The following is an 18,296-nucleotide window of genomic DNA, read 5'->3' as shown; positions in this document are numbered from 1 at the left end:
GATGTCTCTTTTTCTTCCTTTACGTCATGTCCAGTATTCCTCCCTTCCTCTTTATCCCTGCTGGAAATCGGAGGTGCCAAGGTGGGGCCAGGAAGCAATGTGATGTGCCCTCCACAAACTGGGAACCTACTAACCAGTTCTCGGTGCCAAATGATGATTTATTGATGGGCAAATTGTCCACGGTCTACAGCACCTATAAATCAGCCTTGTAAAATTCTACTTGCTGAGGATAAGTATATTGTCCTCATAAAGAGTTGGCAAGTAAATTTTGTGCCTGGGCTGGAAAATGATCCTGGGAGTTGTGTTAGCACCGGAGCGCACTGTTGATAGTGGAAAGAAATCTGTTTCTTTTGCATCACTGTATTTGCTGACAAGAGAATTTCAGTCTATATCGAACACCATTTGGAAACCATGCTTGCTTATTCAGCCATGACAATGGTTCTCAGAAACTCCAAGTCACAATTTAGGTCTAATTTTTTTAAGGACCCCTCCCCGCCTTTTTCTCAGTTGAAACATAAAGGATAAGTGTCTTGCAGTTTTTTCTGGCTCTGCAACCTTTGTACAGGGATATCTGCTTGCTCCATTTCTGCAAGAAGAGTTGCTGGGTGACAACTCTGGGAATGATGTCACCCTGGTGGGGCAGAGTCAAGAGAGGCTATTGCTTGCTGACTCAGTGAATGTGTCAAATTAACTGGGGGAGTAAGAGCTTGTCACCAAGCAGAGTTTCCCCTGAGTAGCAACAAGGTGGATTTGGGCAATTCTGTTGGTAAAACTAGTCTGCACAAAGAGTTCTGGCCAGAGCTGACTAGAGTGAAAGCTCTGTTTCTTAGGAATTTCTAGCCTTTTGTACGAGGGCTTAGTGTTGTGTTGCAAACAGCTATTACTGTTTGCAAGTGGAAACCAGCACATCTCATGTCATTTGGTTAAATTTCAAGAATATTGACCCCAGTTAAGGCATTTTATTTTTTTGGGAGGTGGGAAGTTATAATTATAATAATATATGGCGATATCCTATCTCCTAGAACTGGAAGGGACCTCGAAAGGTCATCGAGTCCAGCCCCCTGCCTTCACTAGCAGGACCAAGTATTGATTTTGCCCCAGACCCCTAAGTGGCCCCTCAAGGATTGAACTCACAACCCTGAGTTTAGCAAGCTAATGCTCAAACCACTGAGCTATCCCCCCCCGCGTGAAGGAAGTTGTCTCATCTGCTGATGAGTTTCATTTCTTGGCTTTGTTTAAATAAAACAAGTTTTGTTTTTTGTTTTCTCAAATCTCTGCCATAAGTCTAATAGGATTTACTGTAAAGATGCAGACCATTCTCCTGAGTGTCCTTAGAAATGGGGTTTGTTGCAAAAGTAAAAAAATGCTTCCCTTACAATATGTAAACATGTCTGCATCAGTTTCCTCGTGAACTTCCGTGTAGCTAGAGCTGGCGAATACTTTGTGAATAGTATCAGTGGTAGTGCTACATTAACCAGTTCTACAATATTTTGGTATAGGAGGCAATGGGTAGGGCTCAACTCTTGGTGATCTGCACTCTGTGCTCGAAGAGAGGGGGCTGACAATGCTGTGCAGACAGTCCTCGTTTTCAGCACCTCCTAATATTTCTACTTATTTATATTTCATCTTTGTACTTCAAAAACACCGTACATACGTCAAGCCATACAGCTCCCCTCTGAGGTAGGTAAATAAATGGACTCCATCTCTCAACAACTGTGCCAGTTCTCTTGATTTTGCCGGTCCAGGGTCCCAACAGCATCCACTGGGATTGAAGTTCTGATCTTCCACATTAGCTCTTCTGTTGTCCCACAATCCTGACCCTCTGCAACCCTCTTCCATTCCAGTCTTCTCTCTAAACTCCCAGCCCTTCCAATGCGCCTCACTCCTGATTTCCGCTAAGCTCTCTGAGAGATGGACATTCTTTTTGTTCTGAGTTTGTACAGCGGCTAGTACAATTGAATCCTGGGCCCCATTGCAATACAAGTAGTAAATAATCTATATATATCACACCACTGAATTGTGATACTTCAAACTGAGCAGTGATTTTTTTTTTGAGGGGAGAGATGTGGACATAAATCACTAAGAACATAGTTACTTCTTTCAGAGATGAGTTCATACAGGGTCTTTTTTTTGGAATGACAGTATGTTTTAATAAAAAAAATAACTTGGGCCTTGTCTAAAGTTACTAAGCAGTATTTTGTCTTCAGTATCATGTGACATAATGAGAGAGCGCTTGTGACGAAGGACAGTGCTGCACTTTGTTAGGCTATGCAAAGAAGAGAGCCAACTGAAATTCCTCCTAGAATCTTTGTCATGGAGAATAGCAGCAAAGTAATCTCTTTGTATGGCTCATTCACTCCCTCGCGCCTGTCCCCCCTCCTCCTGCAACCCACACGATTCTAAAAACCAGAGAGCAAAAGGATTCTGATTTTTTCATTCTAATTCAGTAAATTAAAACCATCTAATCTAAATGGAAATTTTTTCGTTAACTACAGACCTGCCCAAGCTCTTACTATGAACTAGGAGTTGCTGGTTTCTGGGTCCTCTCAGAATCTGCTCCTAATTTAGTTTGCTGCACATAAAACAGAATGTTTATTGGAGCTGGTTCAACTAGTAAGGTAAAATTTTAAGTAGAAAACTGCTAATTGAATAATAGTTAAGAATCTAGGCTGGCTGCCAAGAAAAAGTATTGAAAACCAGAGCTTTTAAATGCCAGTTTCTCTGCAGCTGGTTAGAAACATTTCAGCTTGGTATGGCAAAGTAGCTCAGAGCTTTGGAATAATACCAGTTTGAAACTAAATGTGCGGGCATTGATATCGGTGTCTCAAGCACCATTAGCAATATTTTAAGTGGGGCTACAGGGTTGTGTTAATACAAATCTCTCTGCACTTTATATAAAAACTAATCCTCTAGAAGTATTCTGAATCGAAAACCTGCTTTTTATTAGTTGTAAACATTCTCTTGCTTTTCCCCCACCTTGCTGTCCTAGCATCCATGATCTGGTTCCCCGTCCCCTTTTAAAACAAAAGGACATTAGTCTTGCAATGCATCATAAACGTAACATGGAGCTAGTACAACAACAAAGGTTATATGAACAGTAAGGAAAGGGAGGAAGTGTGCCTTGGTGTTATGGTCCAGGAGACAGGCATGGGCAGGAGAACTCAGTTCTGTTCTGCTAGTGTCCATGTGACCCTGGACAGGTCACTCAACTGCTCTGTGCTTCAGTTCCCCATCTGTAAATTGGGGACGCACTTGGGGCCACGCCATGCACTTGGTTGGAGCCTCTAGGCGCTACCGTAATACAAGTGGTCAGATGGCCACTTCTAATTGGGGAGAAGGTGCTAGAAGTACCTCTAGGGGTATCAAGTAAGATGACTTGGATACCTCGATTACATAGTGCACAGTTATAAATGTTGAGATCCTTGCAGGAAGGATTCCTGAGAAGTGAAAGTGTCCTTTAAATGAAACCAGACATATCTAGCTTTGTATGTTTTACAAAGATCACTTACATTATTTTTCACTATCATGATGAGCTGTGTTCAGTGGGTAGAAAACTTATGCTGAGCATTATTCTTAAACGTTGTGAATCTCTACTTTTATAGCCTGATGCTATAAAATCATAAGCAGTTCATTAAAAATAAACCTAGAATTTGATTTTGAGTCTCCCCTTGGTGCAGAGAGAAATACGTGGTGAAAATAAACAGGCAAAAGGCACTTGTAATGAATGGTCAAAGGCTGCAAGTGTCCAGGAATGTGCTATGAAACTTCAGATTTTTATGAGAAAGTCCAGGGAATTTAATGTTCAAGGCTTCTTGTTGCCCTGGTGACAAATGTGGATATTTACCAGTGGTTCACAGGTGTGACACCTATACCTCTGAGTTGCTAGGGAGAGGAGTTGGCTTTTGGCCTGCTTTGAATGCACTCATTTTCCCGCTGTTTTGTTTTCTAAAGCAATTTCCTGGCAGGCTACCTGAAGGTAGGCTGGCAGCACATTAGCACAAACGAAGGGAAACGGACCGATATCGAACTGAAGCACCAAGTAATAACTCTTTCACTGGTGGCTGAGCCTGGCGATCCGTGAAAGGCAGAGAATTTCCCCTGCCTTTCTGTGATGCCCCAAATGTGCCTGCCCTGCTAGAACCCACCATCCAGGAATGAACACACAACTGGGACGTCAGATACAACTTCTCAGTTCTGGTTTGGGTGCTTGCAGTCTCGGTACCCCTTTGTGTCCGGAGGATGCACCCAGAGAGAGATGAGAATGCTGTGAGGATGGGATGTTTTTCCTGCTAAGGTGCTGCTGAGCTGTAGGTGCCTCTCGTGAGCTCGTTTCACCTGTGTGATAAACCAGAGAAATGAGAGTGGAATCACTGAGATACATCATTGAAGATTGTTCCTGGATTCTTCCTCTCATCTCCCAAGGTCCCCAGTGACTGTGGTAGAGGAAGTGCTGCTGATTTCCTCCAGACATGTTGGTTTGTGCGTGTTCAGGCTTTGTGGCAATGTTCACACCATTTTGTTGTTGGTTTGGGGTTACTAAGAGGGTTTAGGCCTGTACCCCACTTTTACTTCCTTCCATCTCATGTTCAGCAGCCCTCTAGAACTGGAGAAGCAAATTCTACCATTTCCTTTCTATTAAACACAACTGAGAACATTAAAATTGAATGAGAGTAGGTGCTAAGATGTTCTGAGCATCTCAGGGTCATGCCTAAAGTTTGTAAGGTTAGCAAAAAGCTATGCACTGAATTCCACAGCAGTTTTAGTTATCTGCTGTTCGTGTCCAAATGCACTAGATCCCCCTACCTGTGGTGCTTTGACTAAGGTCACAGCTTTGTGTGTCTCATTTCTAATGACACAAGCTAATCCTTCCATGATCTTTAGCCAGCCAAATGACCCATCAGCCATACCCTGCTATGCCCTTTGTTCATCAGTCTAGTCACTTACTCCTTGACTTTCCATTTGATGGTTACATATTAACGCCACATCATGATAAATTTTTGCCATGTGTGACACCATCAACTGATACGTGTCCGGATCCATAGATAAGTAGTGCTACAGGAATCCCATACTGCTCTCATTTCCGTGGCTACCATAACATCATGCCTTGGGGTTTTCAGCCTCCACGCTAGTTTGGGGAGCAGAACCAGATCTTACTGGTGGCCTTGTAAACATGTTTACTAACCCCTCCTCTGGAGGGGAAGATAAATCTATTGGTTTGTGCGTTTGCATATTTGACTCAGGCAGCCCTGTGGTTTATGTAGTCGGCTTGTCATACCAACGTGAGCTGCAGAGATGCTCAGTGAAGGGCAATGGCTTAATTAAAAATAAAATGGAAACTCAGCCTTTGAGGAAGTTGACTTGCGCTGTGCAGTAGCTGTTCCTTCCCTGAACTAGCATTGGCTCATGTTTCTGTAAGATGTTGCAAACATCTGTTGCATCAGTAAATAAGTCAAATTAGGCCAGAGTGCAGGAGTGCAGAGACTGACTTTCTGCTCCATTCTGTACCATGCTCAGGACTCCTCGCTTTAAGATTCTGCACCATGGCGTGGCCTTGTAAGAGCAGTGACTGAAGTCATACAATCCACTGACCTTTGTAATCCTGACTTGGGTCAAATAACTGTGGCTAAGAAATAAGGTTCAGTTGTATCTTACCATCACTCCCTTTTTATTACCCCGCCTGAGTGTTGGCTCTTACTAACTTCCCACTCATGGACTATGCTCTGCCAACTCTGCCTTACCAAACCTGTCCCCTCCCACTTGTGACGCCGTGCCTTCTTTTGTCATGCTGCTCCCCTACGTTTGGAAGAAAGCCCATTCTAGTACTCCAAGCAAGACTTGTTCTTCTCCTTCAAGCCTCTCCTAAATCTTCATCTCTTCTGGTAACCTTTCCATATCTAACAGTTCAACCCTGCTCAGACCTCATATCATTTATCCATTCATTAGGCTCTCATTACACTTCCAAATATTTTTAAAAAATCTTGCAGCTAACAGAACACAAGCCAAGCAAGGTGCAGCCACTCTGCTTATATGTAGTATCCATTCCCTTTCTGCCTTGTTTTGGCTCTGTAGACTATAAGCTCTTTGAAGCAGGAAACTTGCTCTGTTATTTGTAAGAACAATGAAGCCCACACTAAGGGCACCTATACATAAGATTTTAAAGATTTCATGACCCACAGATTTATATAAACAGAGCCCACATTCATTTGAGTTTTTTTCTGTCTGTATATCCATGTATGTTTAATAGAAGCAGGAAATTGGCTGATAAATAATCTAGACACTGTGCTGACAGTACACATGGTAAACTGGCTTTGCCACAAAACCAAAGCGTGAAACGTCTATCTAGTTTGCTTTTTAGAAGCACCGATTTGCCTGGATAGTTTAAACAAGGCAGCAGGTAGTAACTGACTTATTGAATTCTGCCGGTGTGAGGTAATACTTTTATTAGTATCATAGTTCAGTCAAAGCCAATAGAACCTGGTGATTTGTAGAGCACAGGAATTTTCTCATTTCTTCAAGTGAATCGACTCTTAATTGCTTTCCTAGATAAGCATTACATGGAATTGCCCTTTATTTCTATCAAATTCTTTCACCCTCTCCCAAGCTCATTACATTAAATGAGTTGGATCTGATTCTCCGTGAATGTGCCTGTTTGAATAAGTGTGCTTAGTTTAGTGTAGGCTGGAATCCTGGAGGAATCCACAGGTTTCTAATCCTGTGTTCAGTTCCTTTCCTCCTTACGCAATCTTGGGCATCCCTTTTTTTCAGTCAGACTGGTTGAGTTTCCCTTCAGAGTTAGGAGATGTCTACGTGGGAAAGTTATACTTGTATTAACTAAGGTGTCAATTTAAATAGAAAGTTATACTGCTAGAACTGCCCATATTCTTAATCCAGAATAAGAGTGGTTTTGTGTGTGTGTTTATTTTATGCCTCTTTGGAAAGGGTTTAACATAAACCAAACAAGCCACTCTTAGGCCTTGTCTTCACTTACCGGAGGGTCCGGCGGCAGGCAATCGATGTTCTGGGATCGATTTATTGCGTCTGGTTAAGACGCGATAAATCGATCCCGGATCGATCCCGGAAGTGCTCGCAGTCGGCGCCTATACTCCAGCTCGCCGAGAGGAGTACGCGGCATCGACGGGGGAGCCTTCCTGCCGCGTCTGGACCGCGGTAAGTTCGGACTAAGGTACTTCGAATTCAGCTACGTTATTAACATAGCTGAATTTGCGTACCTTAGTCCGAAGTGGGGACCAGGCCTTATTCTGGAATAAGAGCTATAGCAGTTTAATTATACCGGTATAATTAAACCGGTATAACTGGTAAAACTTTCCCGTGTAGATGAGCCCTAAATTATGTCTGTCCATCAAAAGGAAGCTGCCGGGATATGTTAGAATAGCTCTTAACACTAGATAGTTACTAAATAAGAGTCAGATGTGGTTTGTAATTATCCAATTATCAGATTTTTTTTTCCAAGTTGCTTTAAGGTGAACTTTTCATTTAACAATTCGTATAAAAACACCTGTTAAGTTTTATATTAAAATGTTTTGGTCAAAGTATAGATTTTGTTTGAGCTTTAAAAAGCCAGCTATGGGATTTACCCACCTAACGCCCCTTTGAAATTAGTGGGAGTTGTGTGTTTAAATCCTACTCAAAGGTTGAGGTTTCCAAAGCTGCCTTTAAAACAGCTTTGAAAAGTGCTCATTTAAAATGGTTTCCAGTGAGATCTAAACGTCTGGTCCTAGGATGTTTTGTGAGACTGTCAAGAGGAGATTCCTGTTAGTTTTTTATTACATTTCAAATGCACTTTAAAAACAATGGGACTGATGCTCATATGCCCTAAAGTTCCTTTACACTGCCACAGTGGCATTAAAAAGGCTTTAGGATGGATGGGGAGTCGGGCTCATTGCTTTTAATGACTTAAGGTAACATTTTCAAAAACATCTAAATGACTTAGCAGCCTAAGTCCCATTTTCCAAAATGACTTAGTCACTCTGAAAGTCAGTGGGACTTGCTGTTTGTAAACAGGTGTAGTTACTAACGTCTTGTAGATTACACTGTAGTTTTCATTCTTTGAGTGAGGAAATGGAGTAACTTGTAAGCCGTGTAATACAATCCCAGCTGCTGTTGGCATGGGACACAAGAGGCTGAATGGGAACTGAATTTGGATCTCTGGAGTGCTGGCCTGCTTTTTCTTTCCTCCGTCTTTTACCCAGAAGTTTCTGAAACTCCACGATTCACCCTCTGAGTGTGTCTGTAGTTGGCATATTTGCTTCAGTTTATATTTGGTTTTTAAAAAATATCACTTCTATTTAATTTTTGCCGGGATTAAGCAAGTATCGCCTTTTTGCCTTTGACGAGAAAAATTCCACTGACTCAACCATATTATAATTTTCATTCTCTTTGTTGACTCATCCAGACGCTGCCTGTGTGTCTCAACCCGGGTCACAGTTGCTGGAGTTGGCCCTTTGTGTGACTAGAAGGAGTCCAGTGTTAAACTCTGCAACAAAGGTTATCACTGTAAGGTGGAAGAAACGCACTTTATGGCCACAGCCCGTGAACAGTCAGTTATTCATACCCTAGCCTGCTTAGTACAGCAGAAATATCTCATTAATATATAATTAAAGTCATTGTGCAGTTCAGTCACTACTGGTTTTCAAATTGGTAATGTATTTAAGTTGTGGGTAACAAACATTAGGGCTGCTTTACTGCAAAGGAACTATGGACCTAATCCTATGAGGTATGGGTGCATCTCAACTCCCTTTAGTCCTAATAGAGATCAAAGGATGTTCAATGCCTTGCAGAATTGGGCAAAGCTCGTTCTGCAGCTTTGCTTTAGAGGTGGAGATCCCATCCTTCTGCTCAAAAGAAAGTGTAGTGTACTCTCCCCCCTGAATACACAGACTAGCAGTTCCTGGTTTTCTGCTTATAAATGGTTAAATGGATACATTTTTCAGTAGGAGGCAAGGTATCTTGCTTTGTAATCCTGGATGCGTTCAGTCTAGAGCACTTCTGTTTCCACATAAAACACTATTTAAACTCCTTTTCTTTGCAGTGGGATTTTCTCTTTAACACGAGAGCCTATTAATTTATAGACTGGTCATTCCAGTCTGATTTTCTAAGTCTTCATTCAAGTTTCAATCGCTTTACTTTTGAAAAATGCTTTTAAAAAATAAATAAATAAATAAAACACACACACAACATTGTTTCTGTGAAATCTCTCAATCCTGCATTACAGATCTCTAAAGGTGAAATAGACCCCTCTGCAGAAAGCCAGCGCAAAGGCTAAAGCACTACTCTTGTCCTGCTCAGGACCTCTGCATGGCCGTAATTCCATCCTGACTACTTGTGAGAGAGTATATTATTCTTACTGGGCGAAGGTTTTATTTAACTCTTAAAAAGATCAAAAATGATTTGGCGCTGTGCAGCGCAGGTTGTTAGTTTGCAGTAGCTTGGTGGTACTTGCGCTAAGAGCTGCTTTTAGCAAGTCACCACCAGGCTAGTTCTTCTGTTAAACGCTTAACGAAGCGAACAGTACGTAGGCATATCCTGCAGTGCTCGTTTTGATTTAAAAAAACATGGCTATTCAAGCTAGCATCTCGCAGTGGTGTCAGGCACCAGGGTGCCTTTTATAAAAGTGGTAATGTGTGGTATTAGGAAGGAATCTACCCATTATAGTATTTAGCTGGTAAGGTAAAGAGACGCTGGCATCTTTGACATCACATTTCTGAAATAAAGAACGTTTCCTGCACCTGGTATCTGAACAGTTATAGGAACAAAGCCCAACTTAATAATTTACTAGATGGACTGTAGCGTCTAGATCAGGGGTTGGCAACCTTTCAGAAGTGGTGTGCCGAGTCTTCATTTATTCACTCAAATTTAAGGTTTTGTGTGCCAGTCATACATTTTAACGTTTTTAGAAGGTCTCTTTCTATACGTCTATAATATATAACTAAACTATTGTTGTATGTAAAGTAAAGAAGGTTTTTTAAATGTTTAAGAAGCTTCATTTAAAATTACATTAAAATGCAAAGCTCCCCAGACCGGTGGCCAGGACCCGGGCAGAGTGAGTGCCACTGAAAATCAGCTTGCGTGCCGCCTTTGGCACGCGTGCCATAGTTTGCCTACCTCTGTTCTAGGTCTTGTGGCACAACAGAGCATTCATCGGGGGAAAGTGATGTATTGGCTATAGGATTTCTCCTGTTTTGGGAGGTGCAGAACAAGAATCCTTTCTTTAACCTCTCTTAGCCCAGACACCCCCCTCCTCACAAGTACTAGTTGCACAGAGTTGGTATGGTTACCTGCTTTCTAATTGCCGAAAACTGGACCCCCTTTCCCACTTGCTTCTCCCCTCCCCCATCGCTCGCTGCTGTCCCCACTCCCTCATGCCTGGTCGCTGGATCCTCTCCACCTCCTCCCCCCAAACCCCCAGCTGGCCTCCCTCTGCTCTGGGGCTGGGAGAGGAGCTGCAGCCTGATGCAGGGCCTGCTGCCTGCCTGCCTGCCTGCCCACGAGATGTAGGCAGGAGATGGCCCCAGCTGAGCAGGGGCTGGCATGGGTTGATGACCTGGCACATCCCTCCCCCCCCCCACCCTGGTAACCAGGCTTTTGGTGTCCGGGCACCTGGCAACCGAATGAGTTGGGCAGCAATCCATTTGAGAGACTCTCAGGCTCCTTGTTCATTAATCTGAAAAGACAGGACACAAGTGCCATGTTAGAGCTGGAGGCCAAGGACGTATTCCAGTTCCAGGCCTTATTGTGCAGAAATTAGCTGTGTAAGGAGTGTCATCGAAGCTAGTGAGACTACTTGCGTACAGATAGAATGTGTGATAAGGCCTCTATAGCATGTTTTCCAAAATCTCCAGTGACGCACAGCAGGGATTAGGTCAGCTCAGTCTCTCAAGGCAGGTCGGCACACTCTGTTGCCATAGTTAACTAGGTCTGACTTTACGCTGATTTTAGTTAAATTGGTGCAACTTTGTGTGATGCTTTTAAATGGATTTAGACCTGGCTTATATCAGTTTTAATTTGTCAGTAAATTTACCAGAGCATGCTAAATAGAGATAACGACTTTCCACAGATATGTGTGTGTCTGTTCTGGTTCAACTAAATCGATTTTTAAACTGGTTTGTTTAAACCAGAGCAGTTTTTGGTGCGCAGACAAGCTCAAATCTTCTGCGGTAACTATCCCCAGGTCTGTATCAAGAAACAGTATTTTCTCTACTTCTACCACTGATTTCCTAATTGCATAATCACATGAGCTCCAGGATGCTTTTTGGTGCTAGCAGGCACAGCTGAGGGGAGATGCTTGAGCTCAGGTTTCCTTTAACCCCAGGCTGGTATTCCACCTGCTTTGCCGTGAGAACACCCAGGTGCTGTTAGGTTTCAGAGTAGCAGCTGTGTTAGTCTGTAGCCGCAAAAAGAACAGGAGTACTTGCGGCACCTTAGAGATTAACAAATTTATTTGAGCATGCTCGGGGATCGCAGTCCTCCAATCTATCCTACAATTCCACCTGGACTGCACTTTCTTGTCTAAGTCCTCCCTTGTTCTGCACTGCACTTCAGCCCCACATTTGCCTGCTTCATTTCTGCTGCACTTCTACAACATTTGAACAGAGATGCTACTCAAGAAATCCTTCTCCTGTGCTGCCAGTTGGACAGAAGTTGGCCCCCACCTTCTGGTAAAGCTGTGGTGAGCTATCGGTAAGACCCATGAGAGCATTTCTGCCCAGGAGCCAATGAAGGACAGACACGTTTTCCTACAGTACACTGTGAATAACTTAATAGAGTGGCCCAGAATAATGCACTGCTAAGAACCATGAAAGAGCCTAGAAATCCATCCCAGCACACGGGCTACTACAGCACCATTGTGGATGCAGCCACACAGGTAGTGGGTGCAAAGGTAGTGCTTTGTAGTAGGGATGCTCCCAAGACTGAGCTAATCTTGCAATGAAGACACAGCCTCTGAGACGAAGAGGGCCACTTCTGGGTTTTTTTTAATGTGGACATTCATCTCTTGGGAACTGGACAGACACATGGCACCAGAAACGGCCTCAGATGGTAACAACTTTTAGTCTGCACCTGAATTTGTGAGGTAGAGGTGAAACATACCATTGAAACGTTCCATCACCAATTCATATCCAGTTCTTTCTTTTCAGTTGTCTGCTGCAAAAGAGTAATCTGTTTAAATGATCTCTACCTCCCAACTCACCTGTTCATTTAACTTCATCCTGCAGTGAAGTTGTCATGCTGAATGCGGGACCTCAAAATTAATTTACAAGCCACAAGCTCAGGGCTCCGACTCCTCTGTGGGATCCAGGGCAGGGAAAACTGCGTGATGAAAGGAAAGGCTCTTCTTCAAATACAGAGCCTCAATAATCAGCAAGTGCAAAACACAGCCTTATGAAGTTGATTGAGCTCTGCTCGTTGTGCGCAGGTTTGTTTGTGTGAAAATCCCTCGTTAATATTCATATTTGGATTGTTTACCTATTTTGCACTTTGTTTCTTGAGTTTGAAAGCAAATAGTTGCTTCCTGATGAGTCTTCTGAGGCTGTTGCTTAAAATACACACGCACGCACATGCCCACCCACCATTGTGGCCTGAGAATCGGTTGGGTATTTTTTTTAATGTGCTCATGAGGAAGTTATTAATTTAAATGCGATTATTTCTCGAGTAAGATTAAGCCTTGTGGAATTAGCATGTCCCTGTAATTAACATGCTAAAAAACAGGTCTGTTTGTTTCTCTTTGGGAAATGAATTATAAAATCAATTACACACCAGTCTCAAGGGTGTGAGGCTCCATTATTTATCTGTCTTTTTGTTTGAAAATAACAGATTGAAGGATTTTAAATGAGGCACTATAGAAATACTGGTTTTGTTCTTAACCATATTTTATTCAAGAAATCAGAATATTGCTGCTTTTGAGCCAGATGAAAACCAAAGGGGGAGAGTTTTGCTGAAACATAAACATTTGTTATTATTTATTCAGATTTATACATAAATAAGAGGGTCCTAGCCAAAACTCTCGGCACCTCTGCCACAAATTACAGGCATAAAATTAAATTACTGTTGTCGGACCGGAATCCCTAACAAACACAGAACTCCTCTCCTCCTTCCCCCCCCCCCCCCGGACAAATCTACACCCTATCCTCTGCAGCAGTCCATGCAAATTACTTCTTGAGATGTCCACTGAAGGTCAACAGACCCAGGTTTGTTGGGGGGGGGCGGTATGGAGCTCATCTCAGAGCTGAAGGCTCCTCATGGAAAGTGCTCTTCAGGTTCCCTCTTAAATCAATGGGGGGGGAGAGCAGCTTTGCTCGTGGCAACGTTGGCAGTATGGCATGAGGAAAGAGGTGGTGTCTCAATTAGAAAGATCTCAGGCCATTTGTGGATTTATAGGCCAAAGTAAACACCTTAAACTCAACCCGGAAACCATTAGGCAGCCAGTGCAGACCACAGAGCGGTGGTGTCACGCAGTGCTGCCGAGAAGCACTGCTTATAAACGGGTCACCACGTTCTGCCCCATCTTACATTTCTGGATTGGGTGATGGTGTCAGCACATCTTTGTGGAAATCACTTCTATTCTACAGGAATCGGCGTAGAGGAGAGGTTGCCCTGGTTTTGGCCTCATGAGGCCCATGTTGGCAGCATTCCAGGAGACCATGGGCTGCACTCAGTTTGCATGAAATGGAGCCAATTGCAGCTAAGATATGCCGTGTCCAGACCATGTGTCAAGTATAGACACATGGTCTGGACACGGCATATCTTAGCCAGGTCTTTAACAAGTTCCTATTGCAGCTGTCAGAGATGGTTTGGAAGCTGTCTGGATTTCTGTCAAGCGTGGGGCAGTCTCTCCAGTGAATGGGGTAAACTCTGGAGGCCTGTGACCGTCTGCTGGGTTGGGTTCCAAGCATGAAATTGCTTTGGAATTTCTTCTTGCCGTGTGAGGTGGGGAGAAAAATGACTAGGAGTTCTGTTCAATTACCAGAACTGCTTGGTGATCTGTCGCTGCCAGTGCCCCAGTTGCCTTGAGCCCCCTTGCTCTGCAAGAATGTGTAATCTAGGCTGTATTTGCACTTAGCTCTGTGGGGTAGACTAGTTGTTCATTTATATTAACGCTTCTGTACCCTTCTGCTGCCTCTTGTTTTTCACTTTTGGAAATTGGAAAGTTATGGGGACCGTAAAACGACTAGAGACCATGGCAATGTAAACTACAAGATTATGCGCAGACTGTTATGAATATAAAGAATCAAACAACCGATGTTAAATTGAGGTCATCTATCTACTCAGGAATGATTTGTGATAGAACCTAAAATAACCATTACAGCAGCTACACAAAATTTGTCTGTCCGCTGCAGAGAAGTCTGATTAATAGTTTGTGTTTGTGGCCCTGCTGATACAAAGGTTTGCTGATAGTATGGTGAAACTACTTCTTCAGTATACTTGTCTCCTGATTATAATTCTGCCTCGCCAACTCGATTGAGCAAATGGCTTAATTGTTGGGTTTTTTTAGGCTGGTTCTAGGAGAAATTACCATGAGGATAATTTTCTAGTGAAAAAACTGTCTACATTAAAGTACTCAATGGAAAATTAGAGATGGATGCAGTGGTGGAGGAAAGGTTTTGTTTCGATTGTGAACTGTTTTGGGCATGCTTGTTTTGCGTGCAGCACCTAGCGTAGTAGAACCATGATCCTTGATTTGGGCCTCTAGGCACTATTGCATTTTAAATAATACAAACTTATTTGGACGCTACGACAGCTGTTTGATAGTACTAATATGTTTTGGAGAATCTGGAGTACTTTTGACCTTCATTTTTGGGTGATGAAGTATTTTGGAAAGATTTTGACTAATGAAAATAAAGTCATTTGACACTGTTTACAAGATTTCAACAATAACAGACCTAATCTAATCAGATCTAACTTAGATTGTAAGATCTTTGGAGCAGGGAACCCTGGGTGTGTTTGAAAAACGTCATGGACATATATGGCATTGTACTAGTAATAAATCTAGATTCATAAAGTTTATTGCAGGGTCCCTTAACCCCGATCACTCTAGTATTATCCAGTGACCATAGTAAAATAAGATTCTGTTTATCAGATTTTGCAATTTCTTATTAAAGGTTAGCAAGCGTGGTTTTTTTTTAAATAAATGAAAAATGGTCTTATAAAATTGGAGCTAAACTATTGCCTTTTCTCCCCCTTCTTTCTTTCTTTATTTTTCTAAAAAAAAAAAAAAAAAAAAAATCCTTTCATCCTTTTCCCAGGAATTCTCATCGAGTACGGAAAGTCTTGATAAATCATTCTGTTCCGTAAGTTTGGCCAGTTTTGTTCTAGTGGCTGGGTTGCCTGGCTTCCTTATTTTACAGCAGCATTTCCTCTGTGTCCTGAAATACTAATCTCTGGTCACCTGGCAATGGCCCTTAAACAGCTCTGATATTAAGCCACTCCATGTAGAACACTGCATTGCAAGAGCAGTTCTATGCCAGCATTTTATACCCAGTGCATGCATTCTATTGGCTGAGTCCTCGAGCTGTAGCAAAGTTCTGCTATCCTGTCTTATGCAGAGGCAAAACAGAGAAGTTGATAACATTTTGATCTGAACACAAGAATAACATTTGTCCGGTTTATGCTTTTCAATAGCCTGCAGTGAAATACAAGTTAAACAGAGCTTTGGGAATTTTTGCTTGTACAATTTTGACTAAAGCAAACAAGAAATCATGAGGGGGCCTGTAAGTTAGATAGTGTAATTCGTCAATAAATACCCAGCTATGGAGATACGAAAAATTAAAAGCTTCAACGCAGGTGAATAATCTGGCTGATGATACTGACTTTTGAATACTCATTCAAACCCGTCCGTGTGTATTCTCCCCTCTAGTTAGAGGAAATGCTGTTTCCTTAAATTTTCTTACAAGTTGTCTGCCAGATGGAATTTAATTTGCTTTTTCCACAAAAATCAGTTTTCTTTCTGTCTGAAATTCCTTTAGATCAAAACTGATGTTCCCTAATAATTCTTCTCTTATTATGAAACATTTTTCATTTTTAATCAAGGGCATCTCTCTCTCTAATTTGTACCATTTTCCTAACAGTGCACATTCTCACTTCGGGATTCCTGATTGGCTTCCCATGTATTGACTATGTAGTCCATGATCAAAAATCACTTATCGAGCTCTGTGGGGTTTGTCTTTTTAATATAATTATTTACAGTGTCTTACATACCATTTTGTTAGTCAAATAATTTGAAATTTACCTGACTGTATCTTGCTTCTCTAATGAGTAGATTTGAAGTCTTATCGTGTTCTAGGATTATTTCCACAGTTGCTGTGTGTGAAACGGTAAGAAAAGGATGGTAAATGAAACCTTACAGTGGGCTCATAAAGTTGACTCAATGCTGTTCTTGTACAACCAATTTAGAAGCATCACACTGAACTGGGTTGGCATTTATTGATATACTAAGCCAACCTTAAAATATATACCAAGGATGCTAGGGTCTTCTCAAGAGCCAATGCTTAGAGAAGTGGTGACTGGGAGCCAGGACTCCTGGGTTCGGTTCCTAGTTCTGCCACTGTATTGCTGCATGATCTGGGGTCGCTACATTTTTCTATTCCTTATTTTGTCTGAAAAAGAGGACAATACTTAAATACCTCCATAGGGTTGTTAGAAGGCTTAATGTTTGCAAAATGCCTTCAGATCCTTGGATAGAAGGGGCTGTAGAAGAGCAAAATGTTTTCTATATTTTATAGCGATAGTTATGTTACTTTCATATCAGTGCTTTCAGTTTTATAGTTCTCACATCAATGTTGCCTGAAGCTTGTGAGATCCACTTACCATTTAAATGCTTCTTCTGTAACCTGAAGGGACTCAGTGTGGTGCTGGCTTCTGCCTTTCTCCCTCAGGAGAGAAATCTATTCTTCAGGCTTCACTAATCATGGTTATTCATGTCATGCTTGAACATGGCAGATCTTTATTGTAGCCAATCAGACTCTTTGCAAACATTTATGCCCTATTTATAAACCAGCTGCAGACACCTGTGCCTAGCTAATTTGCCTATAATTTTTATACACATGCACATGTCTGAGATGTGGTATTCCTCATAATTAACATTTTTAACCTTGAAATCTAGTGGCAGTGCACAGCTAGCTGGAAGAGTCCAGATGCCCTGTAGAACATCCGTTCTAGTCTATGCACCATTGCTCTATTTCTGTAAAGGCCCGTGGCCTGCTTCTTGTGCTACACACCATCTGTAAATATTGTCTAGCTTTCAGTGGATCAGGTAGGAGTCTCTACCAGTTTAGTAGTGGAAGTGAAAGAACATGTAAGATATGATGAGAAACTGGATACAACTGAGATTCTGCCGGGTATAGCTGTGAGACAGCACCTGTGGTGTTGCTTATTTCTGGCACCAGAAAGATATAAACTGGAGGGAGCTCAGAAAAAAAGCAAAGAAATGTGGTGAGGGAGACAGGAGGGGGATTGAATTAAGGAAAGACTAAGTGTGAAGTCCGTATAGCCTGACTAAGTGGGATCATAGCAATCTACTAATGTTTGAATACACACGCCAAGGAGCAAGAGAGAGGAATTGCTTAGAGTGGACCGAATGGGATAGGGCTAGGATGGGGATATGGGAATGATATTGGAGACAAGGAAAATATAGATGGAACATTGGGAAATGCTTTTTGACAATAAGATCTTAGAATTGCAGAACATAAGAACAGCCAGACTGGGTCAGACCAAAGCTCTATCTAACCCAGTATCCTGACTTCTAACAGTGGCCGATGCCAGGTGCCCCAAAGGGAAGTGGGGAGACCCCCACTGCTTGGGACACTAAAACTAAACTGGGCAAAAACCTTGGGGAAGGGACAACCTTCTGTGCAGGCTGAGAGGCTGGAGTAGATGGTACTTATATGAAATTAAAGATGAAAATGACCTACGATTCCTTAGGGAAGGAACATGCTTATGAGAGGACAGTTGCTAAAATAGATGACCCAAGCACTGCTCCCCAAACCATTTTCATCCTAACTCCTGTGCAGACCACAGGGCTTGCTCCAGATCAAACCAAAATTATCTCCCCCCCTCCCTCACCCCCATCCCCACACAACCTGAGCATAGCAAATGCCTGGTTCTGATCCCTGCAAGACATTGTCCTGAGTGACCTTAGCATGTCAGTTATCTGAGGTGTGTTTATAATTGGAGTAAGGCCCATTGTGGTTATTCAGCAGCATCCAGACCTAAAGTGTCATGGTTTAACGTAGGCAGATTTTTTTAGGGGACGGAGCATTTTAAAACGTCATCAATTAAATGTGGCG

At 42.3% G+C, this 18,296-nt stretch overlaps 1 protein-coding gene across 3 annotated transcripts in view; it reads left to right on the top strand.

Annotated features, from left to right (window-relative positions):
* The window catches only part of PI4KB (phosphatidylinositol 4-kinase beta), a 57,105-nt gene that overhangs the window by 21,140 nt on the left and 17,669 nt on the right, over positions 1 to 18,296 (top strand). The window contains exon 4 of one of the 3 annotated variants that reach the window (XM_008170339.4): positions 15,258 to 15,302. The exons of the other annotated variants lie outside the window; for them this stretch is intronic. Within the exon in view, the coding sequence (XP_008168561.2) occupies positions 15,258 to 15,302 (45 nt within the window). The remainder of the gene's footprint in view (positions 1 to 15,257; positions 15,303 to 18,296) is intronic. 3 annotated transcript variants of the gene reach the window in all.

Source organism: Chrysemys picta, chromosome 20, assembly GCF_011386835.1.
Source record: "Chrysemys picta bellii isolate R12L10 chromosome 20, ASM1138683v2, whole genome shotgun sequence".
Lineage (NCBI taxonomy): Eukaryota > Metazoa > Chordata > Testudines > Emydidae > Chrysemys > Chrysemys picta.
Note: the sequence above shows the minus strand (reverse complement) of the source record. Positions and strands in the feature narration are given on the sequence as shown.